This window comes from Xiphophorus couchianus, chromosome 6 (assembly GCF_001444195.1).
Source record: "Xiphophorus couchianus chromosome 6, X_couchianus-1.0, whole genome shotgun sequence".
In the NCBI taxonomy this organism is placed as follows: domain Eukaryota; kingdom Metazoa; phylum Chordata; class Actinopteri; order Cyprinodontiformes; family Poeciliidae; genus Xiphophorus; species Xiphophorus couchianus.
In genome coordinates, this window is record NC_040233.1 from 20,773,591 (window position 1) to 20,795,964 (window position 22,374).

General features: G+C 36.2%; 2 protein-coding genes across 2 annotated transcripts; one reads left to right on the forward strand and one right to left on the reverse strand.

Annotated features, from left to right (window-relative positions):
* Positions 1 to 1,478: 1,478 nt before the first annotated feature.
* pnhd (pinhead) lies at positions 1,479 to 10,754 on the reverse strand. Its single transcript, XM_028020377.1, has 7 exons — positions 10,628 to 10,754; positions 7,681 to 7,764; positions 7,445 to 7,584; positions 6,503 to 6,779; positions 4,087 to 4,268; positions 2,601 to 2,659; positions 1,479 to 1,779 (listed from the first exon to the last, which is right to left on the reverse strand). The coding sequence occupies exons 1-7, from the start codon at positions 10,752 to 10,754 to the stop codon at positions 1,629 to 1,631; spliced, it is 1,020 nt and encodes a 339-aa protein (XP_027876178.1). The 3' UTR covers positions 1,479 to 1,628.
* Positions 10,755 to 12,601: 1,847 nt separating this feature from the next.
* LOC114146391 (serine/threonine-protein kinase NIM1-like) lies at positions 12,602 to 17,303 on the forward strand. The gene is made up of 4 exons (XM_028020379.1): positions 12,602 to 12,671; positions 12,772 to 13,016; positions 14,343 to 14,642; positions 16,285 to 17,303. The coding sequence occupies exons 1-4, from the start codon at positions 12,602 to 12,604 to the stop codon at positions 17,038 to 17,040; spliced, it is 1,371 nt and encodes a 456-aa protein (XP_027876180.1). The 3' UTR covers positions 17,041 to 17,303.
* The last annotated feature ends 5,071 nt before the right edge of the window (positions 17,304 to 22,374 follow it).

The window sequence follows — 22,374 nt, forward strand, 5'->3', positions numbered from 1 at the left end:
TAATTATGTTATTGAGTTATACTGATAGAGGAATGAAATTGTCCCGTTACGGGGTTGAATTTAAAGCAACCTAAGTAACAAAGAAATTCATAACAATGTTTGGGATTTTATGCATAAAATGGGGAAACATATTTTCTTGGAGGTTCAAAGAGTCCTTCAATAAATGCAGTGTTCAAAAACACAATGTTTTTGTGGTATATTTTTAAGTAACCTGAGACCCCAAAATGTACCGAATTCAGAGAATCACCCAGACATATAGACTATCTAAGTAGAAAATGGTTTTCAGTCACTTTAAAAGTACCTTTTCAAAATAAAACCTTTAAACAGGTAATAAACATGCATTTTTAATTAAGCCTACATTGCTGTATTTAAAATGTTATTATTAGTATTCTGTAATATTCTATTCTTACATGTCATGTTTTCTTTAGCTGTAAGCAAAAAATGTCCTTGGACTTAGTGAACTGAGGAACTGAAAGGAACTTTTCAATAATATTCTAATTTACTGAATATGACTATACAACCTATAAAATGAGATTTGCTCTTAACATGTTTAGATTAAACTTGACTCTTAATATTTTAATCCATCAAAGATACACCAGGGTTGGTAAACTGCCTCTGTCCCTGTAACAAACATTTAAGAGATCAAAGGTTTTGTTCACTGCATGACACATTGTAGACAAGTCATAAAACCTTTTGCTGTGGTAGAGGCAGAAAACTATGACAGAGGTGTTGTTTCACAAGTCTGTATCAAAATGAGGAGGAATTAATGGTTTGCATGTGTTTTTTCCAGAGAAACACTCACAGTTTAGTCTTTCTTTTTCCTCAGTAACACAATAAATATTTATTAGAAACCATATATTGAAGATTTAGTTTAGTGAAAATGATTTAATTGTTGTTTTTTGATCAAACCTGATGGTCACAGCTGGACTTTCACTAATATTTAAGCTCTATATTTTATAAAATCCTTAAATATAGTCAGAAAAAGAGCTATGCCTTGAACAGTTGCAGTTTAGATACTAAAATATCAGATTTGTTTCCTTTTAGTTAAATGCATAGACATTAACAACTCCTACATCTTTAGCCTACAAACACATCAGCCACATGAATGTTCTTATTGTCGTCATTGTAGAAAAAAATATGAGTAAAAGGTCTTAATCCTGTAATTCTTTCATTAAAAAAATACTGCCTCTACTAAAAAAGCTGCAGCACATTTTTCTCTTTTGTGCTATATAATCCTTAGAATAAAGAAAAAAAATCCTCATTAGCTAAAACATGACCAGGCAAGTCAGAACTCAAACAAAACCAGGAGATGATTTTTCAGAAAAAGCCTGGCTGCTGCATCTCTAAATCAGAATGATTTTTATTTAGTTAGTTTGAATTCTACACATGAAAATATAAAATAAAATTTAAAAAAACACAAATACAAACTTATACAATCTTTTACATTCCAGATTCAAATAATAACATACAAGTTATCATTTTGTTTTATTAATTTTATTTACAAAATTATCACATATACATATATTATCTATAAAACAAGAAAACCTTAAAGTTTTGACGAGAGTTTGGTCAATCTCCAAAAGTTACTGGTGGCTGTGGAAGCTGCTTTCCAGCAGAGGGCGCTGTGCTCAGTTTTGGCAGCGGCAGGAGGTGATGGAGAGGAAAGTACGAAGCTGCTCATGCTGGTTGATGAAGCTGTGGCTCTCGTATCCCTGAGGAACGCAGGAACTGGACTCTCTGTCTGACCACAGCAGGCAGTTTCCCAGATCAGATGGACTCCTGCAGCAGCAGAAAAAAAGAAAACATTAATGAAAAGATCAAAGTGAACATGTAAAGTGGAAATAAAATCTCACTGCAAAAACACAATATCTTACCAAGTATTTTTTTTAAATCTGGTCTCTAGTGTAAATATAACAGTACATTTGAAATAAGACAAGACTAACAAGTAACTTTCCAGCAAGAGATAGGAGCTTGTTTTTGGTAAATACGTCCTTAATATTGATGAAAAATTAAGGAAATAATCTGCCTGTGCAACTAGTACTTTTCATCAATATTAAGGAATTATTTACTAAAATAAATTTTTCTGGAAAGTAACTTGTGAGTACGTTTTTGTCTTATTTCTAGTATACTAATATTTTATTTGTCTAAAGATAAAGAACACTTAGCAAGATTTTGTGTTTTTGCAGTGCAGTAACAGTCATCGGCAACAGCAACCCATAAGTGATCATAATATAAATTACCTGATAAAATCAATGTCACAAATTGTTTTTGTTTTATTAACGTTTTCCTTTATGTAGGTGCAGAGTATCTTTAAAACAAAATTTCAAAAAATTCACAATCAATGTTTAGACTACGTCATATATTTGCGAAACTAAGCACGTTTTACAAATAAAAGGCATTTCCTCTTATGCAGATGCTAAATAAGATTCAACCATCAGGGAAATATATTTAAGGTCTGTAATCTTATAACAAGACTGGAGAGCTAAAAAGAGCATTTGGTGCAGAGAATCAAAATGCATCCCACTTACAGAAGGTGTCAAAACTTACAGGCTGTTGTTACAACTGGGGGTGGCAGAGGAGGTGTGTGTGTTCATACTGACCTGAGAAGGCATCGGTTTCCTGTTGTGCAACCTCCCGAACATCTGCCCACATCTACTTCCTGCAGAAAATTAGCAACACAGAGAGACAGAGAGAGGGGAAGTCAGTACACAGCTGGCTGCAAATATTGACCCACTTTGAGCCGAGGAGCAGCTGCCGCTTGGAGAGTTAAAGGTGCTTTCATTCGACACCACTTGTGTTTGTTAGCTCCAATCTTACATTTGGTGCAGAGAATCATCAGAAAACCAAAACCAAAACTGAAAAAAACAGAAAACTTAATAAATTATTGCTTTCTGTTTTAGCTAAATGTAGTTGTTTTTGTAGCTTACTTAATAAAATAATTCCTTTTTTGATTTGGATTTTAATGCATAACTTTTGTTTTCAACCCTGTTTTTCCAGGAAGGAGAGCAGATCAGTGTTTGGTAAGATAAACTTAAAAAGTATTCATCAATCAACAAACCAATTGAGATTGGTTTGTTGATTGACCAATTGAGTCAATCAACAAACCATGTAACATCAGTTTAAAATCAGACCCAAACCAAATGACTCTCTAAAATAAAAAACTAATATGTATATATTTCTATGTTTTGCTAAAATACATCTAATAATTAAAAAAAAATAAAAAATATACATTCTATAGTAAAGTTAATTGACCATATTATTGCACAATTTTACATTTCGAAACTAAATTTGCTTAATGGAAACAAGTCAATTAAAAAAACACACAACTAACAAAAAGTACAAAACGTTTCTCAAAATTGGTTTATTTACCAAAACTGCAATGAAAAACAGTTTACGCATTAATCAATTCACATGACAAACAAAGAAGAAGACAACAGGAAGTGTAGGACGATCCTTATGACTTGTTACGTGAATAAACTTGTTCATGTGTGACTCTAATTGCATTTCTTAATTAATTGAGATACCACAATTGCGAATTCTTTTTTTTTTGACATTAGTGGAATATTCACAAAGTTTTACGCAGGTTTGTAATGGAAACTCAATGCAGTCTGCTGGGTTTCCATAGATAGAAACTTTTTAAACCACTTTGAATAATTGAGTTAGATTACTGTATTGTTTGATAACCAGGATCAGTTGGAACGTATATATTTTGTTTTTTGTAAAGTGTCTCTGTTCTGAATTGTCACTATATAATGTCTCTTTTCCAAATCCAAATCGCTACTAAATGTTATTTGTACTTAAATTCTTTGTCTTTGGGTCTGCCGAGTGCAACACGCTGTGGTGGTTTTCACACCCGGATGTGCGGTGCCAGCTCTCCGAATTGGCCTGACTAAACACCGACTTCCACTTTTGAGTCTGGTGCATAAAGGCACTTCATTATTGTCTGGCACCCAGCTAAGGCCCCGTTTCCTCTGCTCTCGATCACAAAGGAGTGTGAAGCAAGCATCTTAAAGGAATCAGCTGAATACACCATGCTATTCAGAGAAATTAATGGCGTGAAGGAAGTTGTTTTTTTTTTTTACTTACTTTGAGCCTTTCTTCTTTGAGTCCATCTGCATGCTGGACTGTTTCATAGTAGTACTCCACATGGGGGACCCTGTAGCAGCTTTCCTTCAGCTCGCAGGCCGACACGGTCTGGACCACATCCACTTTGTTAGGAGTTTCCAGCAGCGCTGAGTCAAACTTTGTGGGGACGCAGGAAAAACCCTCTGGAAACAAACCACGAAGGAAAATGTTAACAGGAAAGAAAAGCAGTAAAACTAAAACAAGTCTGGGTTTCCATATGGAAACACTACAAAACCTTATCTGATTTGAATAATACTAACTAGAAAGGCTGGGCGATATAAGTCATTAATTACTTTTTTGTTTTAGATATCTGAAATACTGCCAAACCTGTGGCGTGACCTTTCCTCTTTTATCCACAGTTTCCGATCGAGTTGTTGAACTCATTTTCTCCTTTCACGCCAGGCCATTGTTTTTTGTTTTTAAGCAGTTATGAGGCACGGTTGTGAAACCACACACGGCTACAGAGAGTTACTCAACAGGTTGTTGCTAGGTAACCAAAGAGTGAGTGAGTTGCTAGGTAACCAAAGAGTGAGTAAGTTAGTGAATGTCTCCAACCTAGCTTAGCTTAGCTGCTAAACAGAATTTGAGATTTCATATCAATTGGTTTTTATATAAACATTTTATCGATGCTAAAACATTTGTGTATAGTCTATTTAACATAGTAGATATTACATTATAGAAGCATTAAATGAAGATTTACTAATTACTAATTAATTGGAAGAAATCAGTTTAAATACGCAAAAATCTGATCGTTTTCTTATTGTTAATATTAAATACATCAAAACTGATAACTACCAGTATAATAAGTAGATCAACACATTTTTTGTTTGTTAAAAATGCCAGATAAAGAATAAAAACATGTTATTTGATGCACAACTTGTAATTCTGCTGAATTCAAAGCTACTACCTTCTCGTAAGAACATGCACAAGTTTTCCTCTTTGGAGGGTGGAAAAAAATTGTAATCAGTCCAAATCGGAAAAACAGAAGTTGTCATAGCACTGATATAGTGATCTCTGCATCTCTACTAAATATTATATTATTAAAATTCAAGCAGCCAAATCTGTGCTAGTTGAGAGTTGAGAGGTTTTTTTATGTTTAAAAATGTTACATTTTCCCCAAGAAAGCTTATAAATCTCCAATGAAAATATTGGCAAAGCAGAGGAACAAGTTATCATTAGACCTGACTTCAGTTATTCTAGAGCTCTTGAGGGCCCTCTGCTGCTGTGGGGGCCCAACAGCAACTCCTTAGATTGACTGGCTATTTTTTAAATTTTAAATAGTAATATATTTATATATTAATGAAAAATGACGACCACACGGCAGCTTTGTTAACTAGTCAACCACAAACTTTAGTGGTTTTTATAAAAGCTTAATGTTGTAGATCGACACAACTTAACACAATTTTTTTAGAAATAAAAATCTGAACACTTTGGTCTAATAATTACAACTATCTCAATTTGTGTTTGGCTGTTTGTAATTTATTCCCAGTATAAATCCAACTCTTGTGTGAAGAACTCAAAGGTTTGTTACAGAACATGAATAATCACCAAACAGACAAAGGGACACAGAAGATCCCTTATCTTTAGTGGTGCAGTTCGCAACTATGACCTTTACGGTAGAGCAAACTTTGTGTAGACACAAAAGACGTAGAAAAAGTTCAAAAGTAAATTTAATTGAAAAAATATGTATAATTGTTATTCCATTTGATTATTAAGTTGAATTTTTAAATTTTACACAGTTGCTAAAATTTTGGCCATGGCGAATGTAATCCACCAGTGCCAGGCTATGAAACGGAAATTGAATTGAATTGAGAAGAGTTGAGCTGAACATGACGGTTATTAATATTAATTCAATATTTGGAAATGTGGCCAACAGGAATTGAACAGCTTCTTCCCTTCCTCCACAGTCATTGCTAAAACTACAAGCACACTATAATTTTAAAACATCCCAAAAAAATCATGCTCCTTTCACAATCTGTCCTGCTGTTTGCTGATAGGACAAGTATGGAACTTCACCAAAGAAATCCTCTTCAATGGGAGGAAGCCCAGAGGGAGAACTGAAGAGATGAGAGTCGGAATGACCATGCTAGTTACGCCATATCTGTAGCGTTGGTTTATTACATAAAAGTAAACGTGCCGTGGTGGCGTAGGGGTTAGCGCGACCCATATTTGGAGGCCTTGAGTCCTCGACGCGGGTTCGACTCCCGGACCCGACGATATTTGCCGCATGTCTTCCTCGTTTCCTGTCAGCCTATGTTACATAAGGGACACTAGAGCCCACAAAAAAGACCCCCTGGAGGGGTACAAAAAAAAACCCCGCACTGAACTTTGTTGTTTTAACGAAACAAAAACGTGAAAAGACCCAATGACTGAATACCTGGGGTTCCTTTAGAGCGGGAACATCCTCCCACGTCGATTACCGTCTCGTACGGTGTTTCTAAGTAGTAAGTCCTCAGAGCTGGGACTCGGATGCACTGGGTCAGCTTGACCTCGCAGTGGCACTCCTCGATGACCTCCACCTCCCGGGGCCCCTCAAACAGCAGCAGCCGCTCCACCCGCATCCCCGTCGGCTCGCACATCTGGTTCGCCCCGCAGGAGGGCAGCCGGGTCAGCGGCTCTGAGATTTCTGGGGCAGCCGGGCCGTGCGTCCGCATCTTTAAGGAGATCATTGGGGTGAACATGTCAGAACATGTTTCTGTCCTTGTCAGCGTCAAGGTATAAGCTGATTTTAGGCGATTTATAGCCAATGTTATGCAAACGAGAGAAAAAAAAAAAAGATCGGTGACATGAGGTGTGATTATCAGATTTTGTCTACTTTTTCGTCATAAGGTTTTATACATATACGACGGAGTATTAGGGCCATATTAATAAAAAAAAATACGAGAATAAAGTCAGAAAATTACGAGCATAAAGCCGTACGAGAATAGTCGAAAGAGGTCGAGAATAAAGTAATACTTCGAGAAAAAAAATCTAAATAATATGAGAAGAAATCACAATATTAAAATAATAAAGTCATAATATTACAAAAATAAAGTCAAAATAATACGAAAATAAAACCATAATATTGCCAGAATATTATGAGGATAAAATGCTAATATTGCGAGGATAAAATCAAAATAATCTGAGAATAAAGTCGCAATATTTCCATAATAAAATTGTAATGTTACGACTTTATTCTCTTCTTATTTTTGACTTTACTCTCGTCATCCTCGTCCCCTCAGCGTGGCTCTAACACTCCGTATAAAGAAAATAAACTTATAAATAAATCACAACAAATTCACACTGCCGTCTTGTGGCAGGAGGTGGAACTGCAGCATACCTTCTTGCTCCTTAAAAATTCCAGCATGGAGGAATGTTTTGAGTATTCTTGCTGTCTTGCTTCAGGCGATGATCTTATGGCCACCCCACAACGTGACCTACACATTCCCACATCTACGCTGACATGACTCCCGGAAATGTCTAAATACCCAGAGAGAGTTGCAAAGAAAATAGACAGCAAATATCAATAAATAAATAAATATAAATAATCTACTTATTGTATGTTGGCTTCCTTACCTTGCCCAATGTACACAAAGTGACTCTGCCTCTTGCAGCACACTCGTTGTGTAAACAGGTTTCTGTGAACGATGTGTTTGCTCACTACAAAAACACAAGACAGGCATGTATCTGTCCTGTCATTTGCGATGGATAGCATTTATTGAAGTTGTTGCAACATGAGATTCTAGACTAAAGCAGCAGGAAAATAAAGATCCTACTCTTCTGCAAGCACTCATTCTTTGTATGTTGAAAGAAAATGTAGTTAGCACAAAAACTGCAATTCCCCTTTCCAGATTATAAGATTATATTATTTTTATGATTATTTACCGTTTTCACAGGTTAGCATGCACTTTCCTGTTGTTTACAGTCTGTGAGATAAATCAGACAGTTGCTCTAGAACAAAGGATTGGCCACCAGTACTTACATGTCATGTGAAGCACAAACAGGAACAGAAGGAAAAGTTGAACATCCATGACTCATCTGAATGTGCTCCTTAGTGCTGTCCTGCTCACTTCTGCCTCAGATATTTATACCCAAAAGTGAATCTTTCAGAGGCCGAAGAAGAGAGAGCTAATCAAATTTCCATGATGAATGCCTTACAATGCAGGGGTCACTTCACAGGGGGGATCTCTGTTCTTTTGTTTGTTTGTTGTTGTTTTTTTGCTGCAGAGAGACCCAAATATGCTGACCAGATCTGAGCTCCTACTAATGAAGGGGCTTAAAAAGGCCCTGAGCCATTCAAAAAGTCACCCTCAAAGGCATCAATCATCTTTTATCTTAGGGGGAAGGTGTTTAGCACCTCTGACTTAAAACAAAACTGTGTCTAAACACATAAACGGGAGCAGCAGGGGGGAGCGTGATCCTCACCTTCAGAAAACTCCAGCACCTTTGTGTTTATTCAACATGATACCAAATGGTCAGACACTCTTAACCCGTTCACAAATCTCAACTCTTTACTTTCCTCTAACTCATTTAGGATTCTGACTAAAGCTGTACATGTGCATATATTTGAGACAATGTGGAAAGTTAAGCTAGCACATTTAGAGAATGAGCACAACAAACATCGATCTCATAAATGAAACAGGTCAGAGCTTAACCCTAAACAGATTCCAAGGTCATTTTGTGCTATTTGCCCTTTTTATTTTCCAAATTATTTTGGCTGTTGAATAAATATGTATGTTTCAAATCTGGACTATTGTTTTTTATTATTATTATTATTTCAGAAATTACATATTAGGTTCTTAAATTAGCCTACAGTGGCTAAGCTTCATTAAAACAAATCCAAATGACAAAAAATACTCTTTGAAAATCTATTGAGACAACCACTTTTGATCCCACGTTTATTTAACATTAAAAAAATCTATTCTGTTATATTAAGATTTATTTTTGGATGTGTAGTTATTATTTTTGTTAAATCTTATATATGACCACCAGATGGCGGTAATAATTTACCTCGTTTTGCAACATGCAGGATACTGAAATGATCGGTAGGGATGGTTGGGTATTGTGTTTGTTATAAAAGCGTCCATGTGTAATTACATTTTTATGTTTTTTACATGGTTACAAAAAACATTAAACAAACACTGAAGCTATTATTTTAAATTCCCATAATATGATATTTCAGACTCGAGTAGTTTGAAAATAGTAAAAAGGAGAAAAAATTATTTATAATTAACTTAAGTCATAATAATGAAGACACATGAAAGTGAGTGTTGCTGCCAGTTATTGACACATCTCAGGTCATAATGATACTAGAAAAATAATAAGAATAAATAAATATTTAGTAATATTATTAATATCTAACAAACATGACAGTATTCAAATAACAAAAATGGAAAAGTGTCCACTGGTTTCAGCCACCCAGTCCACACTTTGGACAAAGATTTAGTTCTCTATGTTCAAAGCTGTTATAAACATTGAAAAAAATTTCAACATTAATTGTTAACTTTAAATCTGACTTTTTATCTTTACTCATTCTGGGCCATATCAAAAAACCTGAATGTTCTTAAAGGGCCAGTTGTGCCAGAATGTATTGACAAAACCCATGAAATAGCTAAAATATCAATAAATAGCTTCTTGAAATTAAATAATATTAAACATCTTTTCACATTGTTTTTGTGTTGTTTTTTTTTTTTTTTTTTCAATCAAAATCACAGATTTTGTGGTGCTAATTTAGAAATCTTCATTTCAAAATTTGCACTAATGTAACTTTTTATTAACTGCTGTATCTGTCCCGGACTATAACATGACATCAAGTAAGGCTGAGGCAGCAGTCAATTTATCCCAATGTTTTTGGCCAATTTTGAGAAAAACAATTTCAGTAAAATCAGAAAATAAATGATGATCTGTTGATTTTATGTGAATTTTGCATAAATTCTGCAGATTGGTGAAAAACTGGAGGGAATTATAGATGTAATTTGGGATCTAGAGGGCCACATGAAAAGCTACCCGGCCAGATTTGGCCCCCGCGCCTCGAGTTTGACACATGTGCTCTAATATAAAGGTGGGTTTTTCAGCGTGAGATTATTACGGAAGAGGATTAGGGCCACCGAAAAAAAAAAAAAGAATTCTGACTTTAATCTCAGAATTCTAACTTTCTGACTTCAATCTCAGAATTCTGACTTTAATCTCAGAATTCTAACTTTCTGACTTCAATCTCAGAATTCTGACTTTAATCTCAGAATTCTGACTTTAATCTCAGAATTCTAACTTTAATCTCAGAATTCTTTTTTTTTTTTTTTCGCTGGCCCTAATCCTCTTCCGTAGATTATCCTACTGCAAGTGTGTCACATATAAAAAGTTGTGGAGTCATTTTCTATTCAAATCCACCTCCATGTATTTTCCTTCCAGGCGATCCTCTCCTCATAAGAGCCTTTCCTTCAGCACCGCACGTGCAAAGAGCTTTATTGAGCGCGGCTTATAATGAGTCACCTGTGGCATGAGCAAGCAGTTTATACGCAACGACTTCCCGGGATAATCCCGGGTGTCCAGTCTCGGTGCTGCAGAGGTTGATGAGGAGCAGACATCTGTCTGCTGTCACGGTCAGTGTCTGTCTGGGTCACCGGGTCAGTCACAGAGAGGCCTGCGCTCATCTCAGCTAGAGGTTTTCGCTAAGCTAAATTTAGCTTGCAGTACCGTTTATGAATTCTTCGTGTCATTTGGAACATGTTGAATTCAATAACGGGTAAGATTTATGTGGGCTGGGTTGAAATTTTAAACACTTATATACTTTTAAGTGGACCTAAATGCTTCCCAAGTATGGAGGATTGGTCCTGCTAAAATTGGCAATATAAATATAAATAAATAAATGAATTGATGAAATAATAAGGTAGCAAACATTGCATCCAAAAACATATTTTTAATCTTGTTTTATTAAATAGTTTCCTTTTTTGTTTTTCATGTTCTGTATTTATTATCATATTTAACATTTATGTAATATTTTTTTTTGTTCAGTGGCAGTTTTTTCATATATTGATTTATTTTCTCCTCTAATATTTTCTCTTTGCATTTTCTCCCCTCTTGTGATGATAAAGAAATGTTAGTTTATGTCCCTCTTTATAATCATATAAGTTCTTATTTTTCACTTTTGGATATTATATTTGGCACATTGATGACTTCACCAAGCAATTTATTTATTTAAATTTCATTGCCAATTTTGTCAGGATCAATTCAATCAAACCAAATCCATAACTAAAAAAGTTAGCATTTTCTCCTCTTCTACAATATGAATTTATTTTGAAGGTATTTTAATAAAGACCAATACTTTTATAAGAAGAAGACTGTTAAATGTTTTGGTAAAAGAAGAAGACCTTTTAGTGGTGTCACACTGTTTCCTACCTTTTTACATATAGTTGTTTATATGTTATGCAGATATGTGAAAATTAAGTGGATTAGGTGAAACATAAAGTACTGTCATACAGTTCACATATTTATATCATTTTTGATGTTCTCTGGATTAGGAGAGAATAAAATTCACAGTCTTCGAATTCGTCAGAACCAGGTACTTTATGTTACCGTCTAATATGGTTTTGTGTGACTTTTTAAAATATTTTAGGACTTATCTTATATAAATGAAATTTCATGAATGCCCACAGACAATAAATTCTCAAATTAATCAGAAATGTGGCCATCTGATCAGCTTTCCTCTACGATTCAAGGATCCCAGCATCCTGAGGTTAATGAATCTTCATCAGTGCAGACAAAGTGTTTGCATAATGTTTCATGAGATAAGATTGCGCTGTTATTGGATCATTGCTGTGACATTTTAACAGGAGTTGTGCAAATTCTGTAGCAATTTGTTCACATGAGAGCTTCATAATTTTTCTGACGGGCAACAAAATCTGACTTTTGTGATGCTTCAGCGTTAAATGTATATGAAGGAATAAGAAATAATTGTTTAAAAAAGAATTATAGAAATAATGGAAGTTCTTAATTGCTATCATGTCCAAAGTAGCAATTTTTTGAATTAGCAAAAATCTTGTAGAGGCAAGAGGATGAATAATTTAGAGCATTCATACAATGACTGTATAGATATACTGTAGATCCACATGTATTTCCAAGACTGAGTGTTAGTCAGGTGGTTTGCTCATCTCCAAGACCTCCAGAGGCTACGTATTGTCTGTCTGCATGGGAGGAGGCCAACACCGGAGGGGATTATAGGGCATTATGTTGTAGTTCTGGATTATAAACCATGAGACAACACTGCTGCACACAGACCAGCAAAGGTGCCAGTGCATACTAGTGTATAGTCTGGGCGAGAAGACTTTTCAGGAAAGTCTTTTTAAAGATTTTTTTTTTCTTCTGATGCATGCTGCACATTTTTCCAGTCAACCTTTCAATTTGAGTGTTTGGTTACTGAAAAATATATTTCATTTTACTTCAAAATCACTGTATTTATTGAAATTGAGGAAAAGAGTGTGCGCCCATCTGGATTGAAATCATGTATTTGAAGAATCGAAATAATGCAATCAACACAGAGAGGAGCAAGAAGAACATTAAAGGGAAAACATGTAAGTACAGACACACAGTTTAATTCCCACTCCAGTAAGTGTGATATAAATTGCAGAAAGTTTTCATGACATTGCCTCACTTCCTTTTTCTCAATGTCAGGTTCTTATTTACGGTCAGGCACCCATCAAGAAGAAATCCTGACTTTGACATCACCAAAGGAGAACCACAAAGTGGAGAGAAACAGAAAGGTGACAGAGGATGAAGAGTCGCTGCAGAGGACCGCTTTCGGGAAGGCCGTGTACAACATGACCCATTCGGAGAGGGTGATGGACGACCTGACGTTTGGACGGCGGGTGGGATTTTATGAGCTGAAGGGAGAAATCGGTTCTGGTAACTTTTCGCAGGTTAGACTGGGAATACATGACTTGACAAAAGGTGAGATTTTGGATGCTTTGATTTTAATACAACATACAGAATCTTTCACATTTATGGAGAACAATATGTGCACTACAAAAATACAGTATTTTTTGTTTAGTTTTCAATGCAAATATCTTAACATCTTAAATAAGACACAACTAACTTACAAGTAACTTTTCAGCAGGATATAGGAGCTCGGTTTAAGTAAATAATTTCTTAAGATTTATTTTAAAAATACTCATTAAACTCACAGATTTCTTCACTTATGACAGGACATTTTTCACATGTTAGAAGTGAAATAATCCGCCAGTGGAGTAAGTACTTTTTCATAAATATTAAGGAATTATTGACCTAAAACAAGCTCCTATATCTTGCTGAAACATTACTTATAATTGAGTTTTGTTTTATTTCAAGTGTACTAAGGTATTTGCACTATAAAATAGACCAAAAATACTTGGTAAGATTTTGTGTCTTTGCATTGTGTGAAAGATAAAAAGAGTTGTTATGGAAACTTCCAACCATCCAGCCTCATTTGTCACTGCTCCAGTTATTCTAAACTTTTAAATTATTATTCCTTGTGTAGACAAGCATCCATTTTCATGCTCTTGTTTACATAAGTGGCATGCTCTCTTGTCTTTCCCATTTTGAAAGAGAGGCTAAGAAAAATGCACCACACTGTCCTACAGCACTGGGAAACAAGTCACAAATGTATTAAATACGTTTCTTTAGTTATTTATTTAGTTAAAGTACATTTGTGTAAGTATGGAACTATCTTTGTGTGACATAAGCTTTAAATAAATTCACACTATATTTAAATTCTCTAGGGTAGCCAGTATTTTTCAAGAGGGGCTTGTGGCCCTCCTCACCCCTCTTTGGGGGCGCCACTGTTTATGATGAACAAACTTAAAGATGTTTTACATCAAAGTACAACAAAGTGTCTGTGCGGTTTGTACAGAGACGATTGTTAATCTTCCATTTCCTCTTCCTGTGACTCGTTTTTTGAGAAATTTTTTCCGCTCCTTCTTAAGTCACGTGTTTGATGTTACGTGTTTCAGCTATCAGATGAATGCACAGACATCCAGCTGAGCTTAAGGAGACATACTTCCATCAGTCTGGGTCATTCCACATGTGCAAAGACATGACTAATCTCATCACTAACTAATCCATAATGTTTTCATCCTCGTCTGCTTTTGAGTCACATGGCAGCTATGTTGTGAAGGGCTAGAGGGGGGGACAAGTCAGGTCTAACGCGGCATTTTAATAGAAAATTAAATGAGGAGATTATGAAGCTTAAGACAAAATTGTGTTTTTGATTACCTTTCTCTGTGTCACCGTGTGATATAGAGAGAGTAGCAGTGAAAGTCCTGGATAAGGATCGTCTGAGCAAACACACCCAAGCTCTCTTTGCCTCTGAGATCACCTGCATGGAGAGGCTGTCCCATCCCAACATAGTGCGCCTGTACGAGGTGGTGGAAACCTTCAAGCGGCTTTACCTGGTGATGGAGTATGCCAGCGGAGGGGAGCTGTTCTCCAGGATCACCACCAGGGGGCGCCTGTCGGACCTTGAAAGCAAGCTGGTGTTTTCGCAGGTTCTCTCGGCAGTCAAGCACATGGTGAGTTAGTGAGAAGGAGGCAATTCTCTGGGAAACGGAGTGGGCGTTGGGTTTACCAGGAAAACGAAAGCAAAAAGCTTCAGAGGAAAGCGTCAAAACAGGTCAAACACTGACGGTTCCAGGAACTGACATGATGATGTTTAGGCAAAAATGCAGGATAATGTTTGCCTAAAAAATTATGCAAAATTCACATTTTTGCCCTTCAATTTTGGAAATTAACAGCTTCTATAAACAATCCAAGTGCTTAAGCAATAAGTTAATGGTTTTTTAGTGTTTGGAAAATGAGCCGTTTCAAAAACCTCCCGATTGTTGAGTCACACTTTGTTGTTACCTGGCAACCCCAGCAAAGCCCAGCCCATCGCCTAGCAACCCAAGCGGAGCTCCAGAACGTTTGTTAAGCTGGTTTTTTCGATATATCCACTGTACAATGACTGCTGGAAAAGTCAACTGTTTTGTTATTGACTTACCAATCAGAAACCACTTACTGAATTCTTGTTGGTTGTGCAGGAGGCTCCACTCCTGCTTTTCAAAGATGTACAGTTGTATAGTTGTATATATTATGCAACTATACCTGTGTGTTGTATAGTTGTATATACTATAAACTACTGTATACCCAACTATACAGTGAAGTCCAAATCTGTTTATGTTCCCCCACCTTGAGTTTTGTCAAATTAATGTTTGATCCTCCTATAGTAGCTCATAATGGACTGATTTGATTTTTGCAGTATTGCACACCCAACGTGAGTGAGAGGGAAGAGTTTTTCACTTATACCTCGTTTCCACTGATTGGTACAGCATGAGTCAGTGTTCCCCAACTCTGATCCTCAAGGCACACTGCCCTGCATCTCTTAGATGGTTTCCCATCTTTAATGCATCTGATTAACAAGCCGAAGCTTATTAATCAGCCTTCAATTGAATTTATGTGTGTTAAAGCAGGAAAACATCTAAAACATACAAGGGAAACAGACAAAGAGCATAACAAACCGCACCAACCGGTACCATACCACTCAGTGGGAACAAGACTTTAGATATTATCAGCAACTTTGCTGCTGGGAGGGTTAAAGCTGCAGTACATAAATATATTTTATTACGTCACTATGTTGTGACAGTATAGTATGAGACAGATAATCTGTGAAAAAATCAAGCTCCCCTGCCTTCTCCCAGTGCTCCCAGTGCTAACCAGAAACAACCAATTAGAGCCAGGAGGCGGGTCTTAGTGCTGTCAATCATGCTACTATATAACATCTTCCAGTCAGCATAGCTTGTTGTGAATGGTAAGGCTAGTTAGCATGGCCACCATTGTCGGCAGTAACGATAAAGTGTTTCTCCACCATTAGCACATTTAGCAGAGAGTGCATGAGATTGATTGACAACGCTAATGCCCTCCTGCTGAATCTGACTGGCTGTTTTTGACTGGAAGCGATGCGTTTCTTCAGACAACAATAGCAACATAGTGAGGAGGTGGAAGAGATTAATTTTTTACAGATTATTTGTCTCATATCATACTGTCCCGACAAATTTAAAGATATATATTTTTAAATAAAAGTTACGTACTGCAGCTTTAAAAAAGATCTCAACTTTTTAACTTTTATTATCAGCTCTGATTGCTCCAATAACATGTGTTTGTGTTCTCCTTTTCCAGCATGATAATAACATTGTCCACAGGGACCTGAAGGCTGAGAATGTGTTCTACACCCACACCTACTGCATTAAAGTCGGGGATTTTGGTTTTAGCACGTATTGCTGCTCCAGTGATATACTCCACACATTCTGTGGCTCTCCACCTTATGCAGCACCTGAGATTTTCAAAGAGAAAGGCTACATTGGACGCTATGCAGATACTTGGGCTCTGGGTATTTTGCTATACTTCATGGTGACCGCCACAATGCCCTTTAAAGCAGCCAACACGACCCGGCTGAAGATTTGCATCCTGCAGGGTTCTTATGCCATTCCCTCATACGTTTCCCGGTCCTGTCAGGAGATCATAAAGGGCCTCCTGAGGCCAGTTCCCATAGACCGCCTCACCTTGACGCAGATCATGATGAGTGACTGGATGACAGGCATCGAGTACCCTCAGGCCTACCCGCCCTCCAGACCGACTCCATCACACCTGGTCAATCAGAACCACGTCCTCACCTCAGATGATCTGAGCGTGAAAGTGGCGATGGAGGATCTTGGCATCAGCACGGTTCATCTGCTCAACAACAGTCTCGACTTGAGAAGTCCTGTCACCGGGACCTATCGGATCGTGCTTCATCGGATCCAGAAGAGAAGATCGATAGAGGCTGCAGGTTACAGTCGGACACGCACGAGTGAGTCCCTAGACAGACTGAGGTGGAAAGCCGGGTCAGAGGGCCATCTGTACAAGCGCCACTCTGTGGTCTGCGCCATCATGTAGCTCCATCTTTAACTTTTTAAGATGTGCTTCCACTCTGAGCTTTAGGGTATGGCCCCAACTCGTATATTTTCTGCGATTGTGAAAAACTTTCTTAGACACACTCACTGTATGTATCTTGATCCTCTTGTTTTTTTTAAATGTCCACACACTTTGATTTAAGTGCAAGTATTTTGGCAATAGCATGAGGTTTCTGAAGGGACGGAGCATGATTTCATGTATTATGAAGGTTCTGAGAATGTACACAGTAGAATGCTCCATGAACATACTTGCTGCACTTAAATCAGCTGAGCGTGAAGAAAATTTGTTGAAGGTTGTCAGTGACCCTCTTCAGATTCCTCTTTCTGTAAGGTTACAGGAATTTAGAAATATAAAAACAAGTCAGGAGAGTTTTTTTTATTTGTAGATTAGTGAATGCAACCAGCCGTGCATTTTCCATGCCTGCATCACCCTGTTCAGGGATGCATGAGTCAAATTTGGAGTCCTTTAGCAAATCTTAAAACTCAGTTTAAGAAAATGCTCCCTCCTCCAAAAGCATTGGAATGGGAAAGAAAAATTCTTTAAATGTTGACATCAAAACCTGACTATCCAAAAGATTATCAACATTTTTCTTTGCAGAAAAGTTGAATGATTTTTTACATATAAGTGGCCTGTTTAAGATCATGTTACAGCATGTCAGTTGGATTTAAGTCCAGGCTTTAACTGGGCCAGTGAGTTTTGCTCTACCAAGAATGCTAGGTTTCTTTTTGTTTTTTTTTTTACAGCTCTGGTCTCCTGAATGTCATGTTTATGAATGATTCATTAAACCCGACCTTAAGCGAGGCAGGCTGTAGAGCTTCAGATGTGATTTTTGGGTTCTCATGTATGTGACAGTGTTTATTTGGTTAGAGACAAAAGAAGAAACTCCATAATTCTTATCAGGCCACTATTTTAAAACAAAAAATTTACATTTATTCTGTAAAATAATGCTAAAGTCTATGGATTGTGTCAATAACTTTAGTTATCAATACATAAGTTTAATCACTTTGGAGAACATTAGCCTTCTAGCTGCCAGGTAGCTTGCGCAAGCTAGTGCTAACTTATTCAACATTCACACTTTGACCAAAAAATTGGCCATAAAGTCAATACAGACAGAAAATATTATAAAAATGTAAAACACCAAGTACAAAGTGTGTCAATAAAAGTGCAAGTATCGTTAATTTGTTGTTGTTTTTTAGTAAAATAATTTTTTATCCAGTTGTAGCTCAGCTGATGCAACAGAAAGAAGGTAACTGTTTTCATCACACTCTTGTTACTCAAAGAAGGTCAAATATTTCACTAAATTATTCTTACATATACAACCTTGCTTTATTTGTACATATAACTACCAGTAAATATTACTTATGAGGATATTAAGCACACTAAAGAGCTTTTTAAAAGCGATAAAATATTACTTTTTTTTAACTTTTGCTCTGTACAGATCAACTCACCCTACTATTACTGAGGAAGGAACAGAATTTTCTCTTATAATGACACAGTCAATTTGATTTGCTGTCTTCAGTTCGGTCTTATGTGACATAAAGTATCTGTTGCGATATGTTGATACTAGTGGAAAATGTAATTCAAAGGAAAAAGGTGTCATTTCCAAACAATGTTGCTTTCTGAAATGTTTTACAGCGGCTTTCATCTTTCATTTTATTCGTTTTAACTTTTATGGGAACCATAATTTACAGCCATGGCACGATTGTTAGTGTCTGACATCCAACTTGCACAGCCATTTCATTAATAAATAAGTCACAGTGTGTCAGATGAGGTCATTATTTCTGTTTACAAAGCCTGCTTTAATAATTTATAACTATAATTTTCACACCTTTCCAGCATATGCCATAACAGCTCAGATTTTATGACATTTGTTTTAATGTAAACTTTTCTTTCCTGTATTCGTTTTCCGACTTTTCTTTCATGTTTTTTCATCCTTCACAAAAGAAGCCGCAGGCTTTGCCCCAGCTTGCATTTAAAAAAAATTTTAGCTCTCCTGTGAGCATTGTTGAGATATAGACAAGAAGAAACGAAAGCACCAAAATCCCTTTCAAGTTGCAACACAGTGTTTTTGACCTATGAGGGTGGTACTCCTATTAGTCACTCTCAAAGAAGTATTGGATGTCCACCAATATTCGATATGCAATAACTGTTTTGGTAATTATCTTGCATTTGTCAGGCTATTCATCACTCCTTCTGCCTGTGAGCTAAGTTGGCACCATTTTCAAACAGATACTTGAAGTCTGTGAGGCCTCCTGGCATTTAAATCTCAAGTCGCACTACATTAAAACTGCCTGAACAGTAACTTTTCTCTCACCGGTGTTTTAAGCAGAGACGATGACAAGCTTAAAGGTGTTCCTACTCATTCTTTAATCAACATACATCACATTTTTAAAGTGGGCCTGTGTGGGCTAATAATTTTTCTATTGAGACACTCATTATCTGTACTTCATCTTGCTCTCTGCAAGATGAAGCCTCTGCAAGGCACCTGTGTGGAAGTCATCAATCTCTGATGGCAGCAAAGTCAAACACACACTGCGTCAGGCATGGGAAGATCTTATCTGCAGCAAGCCCCAGCAGTGCCCATGGAGATGAGGGAGCAAGAAATAAATAACAAATAAAACAAATAAAAAGTTAGTAATTCAAGCTCCATGGCTTATCAGATAGCACTCCTAATCATGCGCTGATACACGAGTCTTGTGCAAGCTTTCTTGCTTGAGCTGCACTTGGAAAGGGAAACTTTGATCCAAATTCCAACCAAACCTGAATAAATGTGCTCAAAGTCCTGATAACTGGACAAAATGAAAGCAGTGATGTAAGAGAAGAGGATCAATTTCATGCTTTATTATGTTAAAACCACCAACCTAAATGCTTTCATTTTGGAATTTATGTAAAAATTATTTTCAAATTCTTTTCCGAATGACAATCTTGAACATGCTCTGATCTAAACCAGCTGTGTCCAAACATAGAGGATTCATTTGCATCCCTTGTCCACGAGTCAAGAATAACACAGATTTATTTCACCAGACTGGTGACACAATTAAATTGTGTGGATTGATTGATTCTGATTTAATTAATTAATTAATTAAAAATAATTAAATTTAATTGTGTCACCAGGTGACACAATTAAAACAAGCTAAAGTGAAATTTTCACGGTTTATTTGTACAACAAATTTCAGCAACAAGGCAGTTCAAATTGCATTACACCATAAAAACACAAAATGCAGAAGATACAACAGAGTCAACAATTGAGAAAACCAGTAAACATTATATTTTGTCAAGTGTAATAACATCAAAATGCTGGTCAATGTTTCATTTATTATGGTTCAAAAGTGACTGTAAAATTTGGATTTTTAAATTCAATTTGAAAGAACAAATTAGATTACAGACAAATTAAAAATAATCCTAAAACATAAACCATTAATAGCCACATTTTTACATTTAATTTTAATTTTAGAGTATTTATCACCACAAACATCCAGTAATTTTTTAGAATTTATTAAACTAGGCTAAATCAGATTTTGTTAATGAAAGAAAACAACAAAAAGAGAAACTCATATCATTTTCTTGTGGCAGAATACATCTAAAATGATTTACTGATTTGTGTTTTTGTAGAAACATTGTGTATATTTGGTTTCTTTCTACAAAAAATATGTTTTGTATTTTTCATAATAAAATGAATAAAATTTTTGTAGACCAGTCCTGCTTTTAATTGCAAAAAGTTTGAACTCCATTGAATTAAACCATCCCACTGTAGCTCTGGCTGTATGTAGCTCACGTTTTGTATCACCTATAACTGACCCTTATTTGGCTCCATCCATCTTCCGATGACCCCGCTGAAGAAAAGCATCCCCACAGCATGATCCTACCACTGCCATGTTTCACAGTAGCGATGGGTCTGTCACGTTTTATATGTTAGCTAATAAAAGAAAGTTTGATCCCAAATGGCCAGAGCTGCTTCTTCCAGATGTTAGCTGTGACATCTGGCTTGTGACAACCTCTAAACAAAACTGATTTTAGTTTTATAGGTATATGTTTGAGTAAAATGAACATTGTTCTTTTATTCTTTGAACTACTGACAAAATGTCTCTGAAATGACAAGCAAAAAATTTGTATTTATTAGCAGAAAATGAGAAATGGTCAAAATTATGAAAAAGATGCAGTGATTTCAGACATCAAATAACACAAAGAAAACAAGTTCATGTTAATTTAGAAACAACAATACTAATATTTTAACTCAGGAAGAGTTCAGAAATCTACATTTGGTGGAATAACCAGGAGGTTTTCAATGGGATTCCATGCAATGGTCTCTTACTTTTTCCAGAACTGTATTTGTAAAAAGTTTTTAAATTATAATTTGTGTTGTTCTATCATCCATCCATCCATCCATCCATCCATCCATCCATCCATTTTCTGTTCACCCTTGTCCCTAATGGGGTCGGGAGGGTTGCTGGTGCCCATCTCCAGCTACGTTCCGGGCGAGAGGCGGGGTACACCCTGGACAGGTCGCCAGTCTGTCGCAGGTTGTTCTATCATATAAAACTCAAATAAAATACAATGAGGTTTGTAGTTATAAAAGTTCGAGGTTCTATGAATCCTTATGCAACGTACTGGAGATGCTGATTTCACAATGAACAAAAGCTCTGCTTCAGCCTGTTGCAGTAGAGTAATAGAGTAAATAATAGAGTAAATATGTTACTTAAACTCAAACTTAAGTGCTTTATTGTATTATTTTATCACTGTAATTCCCTACATTATAGTACTGTATTTCAGAACACTTTTATGACTCGACTAGTTACATATTAGTGGATAACGACGTGAAGTGTCTTGTGTTCTGTAAAGTTGATTTAAATCAAACATTCATATCAAGAAATGAAAAGTTTTCAAGACAATGAATCAAACAGTTTAAGAAATATTTCTTTATTTGATCATATTCAACTCAAATGTCGCTGAAACATTTGCACACACTTTCTCATTGTCTGACATTTTAACAAATTTTGTTAAATGCCAAAAATAATGAACAAGATTATTTTATAAACTTTCTTCAAAATAAACTTATGTTTCTTTAGTATTTGGTAGAAATCATTTTATGAACTGGGTCAAACAGCCTACCAAAATAACTCACAGTAGTTTTCTGGAGTTTTGCCCCACTCCTCCTGACAGAACTGGTGTAACTGGGTCAAATTTATAGCCAGCAATTAGTAACCAATTTGCTGGGTTACTCGTCGTCTATTTGGTCCAAGCTTTAACTTCCTGGTTCATGTCTTGAGATATTGCTTTGATATTTCTGCATAACGTTTAAGTTTAAGTTACCAGCCT

Coding starts and splice junctions, on each gene's coding strand:
- pnhd (XM_028020377.1), bottom strand. CDS start 10,754: ATGAGCGCAGGCCTCTCTGTGACTGACCCGGTGACCCAGACAGACACT. Junction 7,765..10,627: donor ACCCGGGATTATCCCGGGAA/GTCGTTGCGTAT, acceptor GTGTTTTTGTAG/TGAGCAAACACATCGTTCAC. Junction 6,780..7,444: donor AATTTTTAAGGAGCAAGAAG/GTATGCTGCAGT, acceptor ATCTCCTTAAAG/ATGCGGACGCACGGCCCGGC.
- LOC114146391 (XM_028020379.1), top strand. CDS start 12,602: ATGTATTTGAAGAATCGAAATAATGCAATCAACACAGAGAGGAGCAAG. Junction 12,672..12,771: donor GAACATTAAAGGGAAAACAT/GTAAGTACAGAC, acceptor TCTCAATGTCAG/GTTCTTATTTACGGTCAGGC. Junction 13,017..14,342: donor GTTCTGGTAACTTTTCGCAG/GTTAGACTGGGA, acceptor TTGTGTTTTTGA/TTACCTTTCTCTGTGTCACC.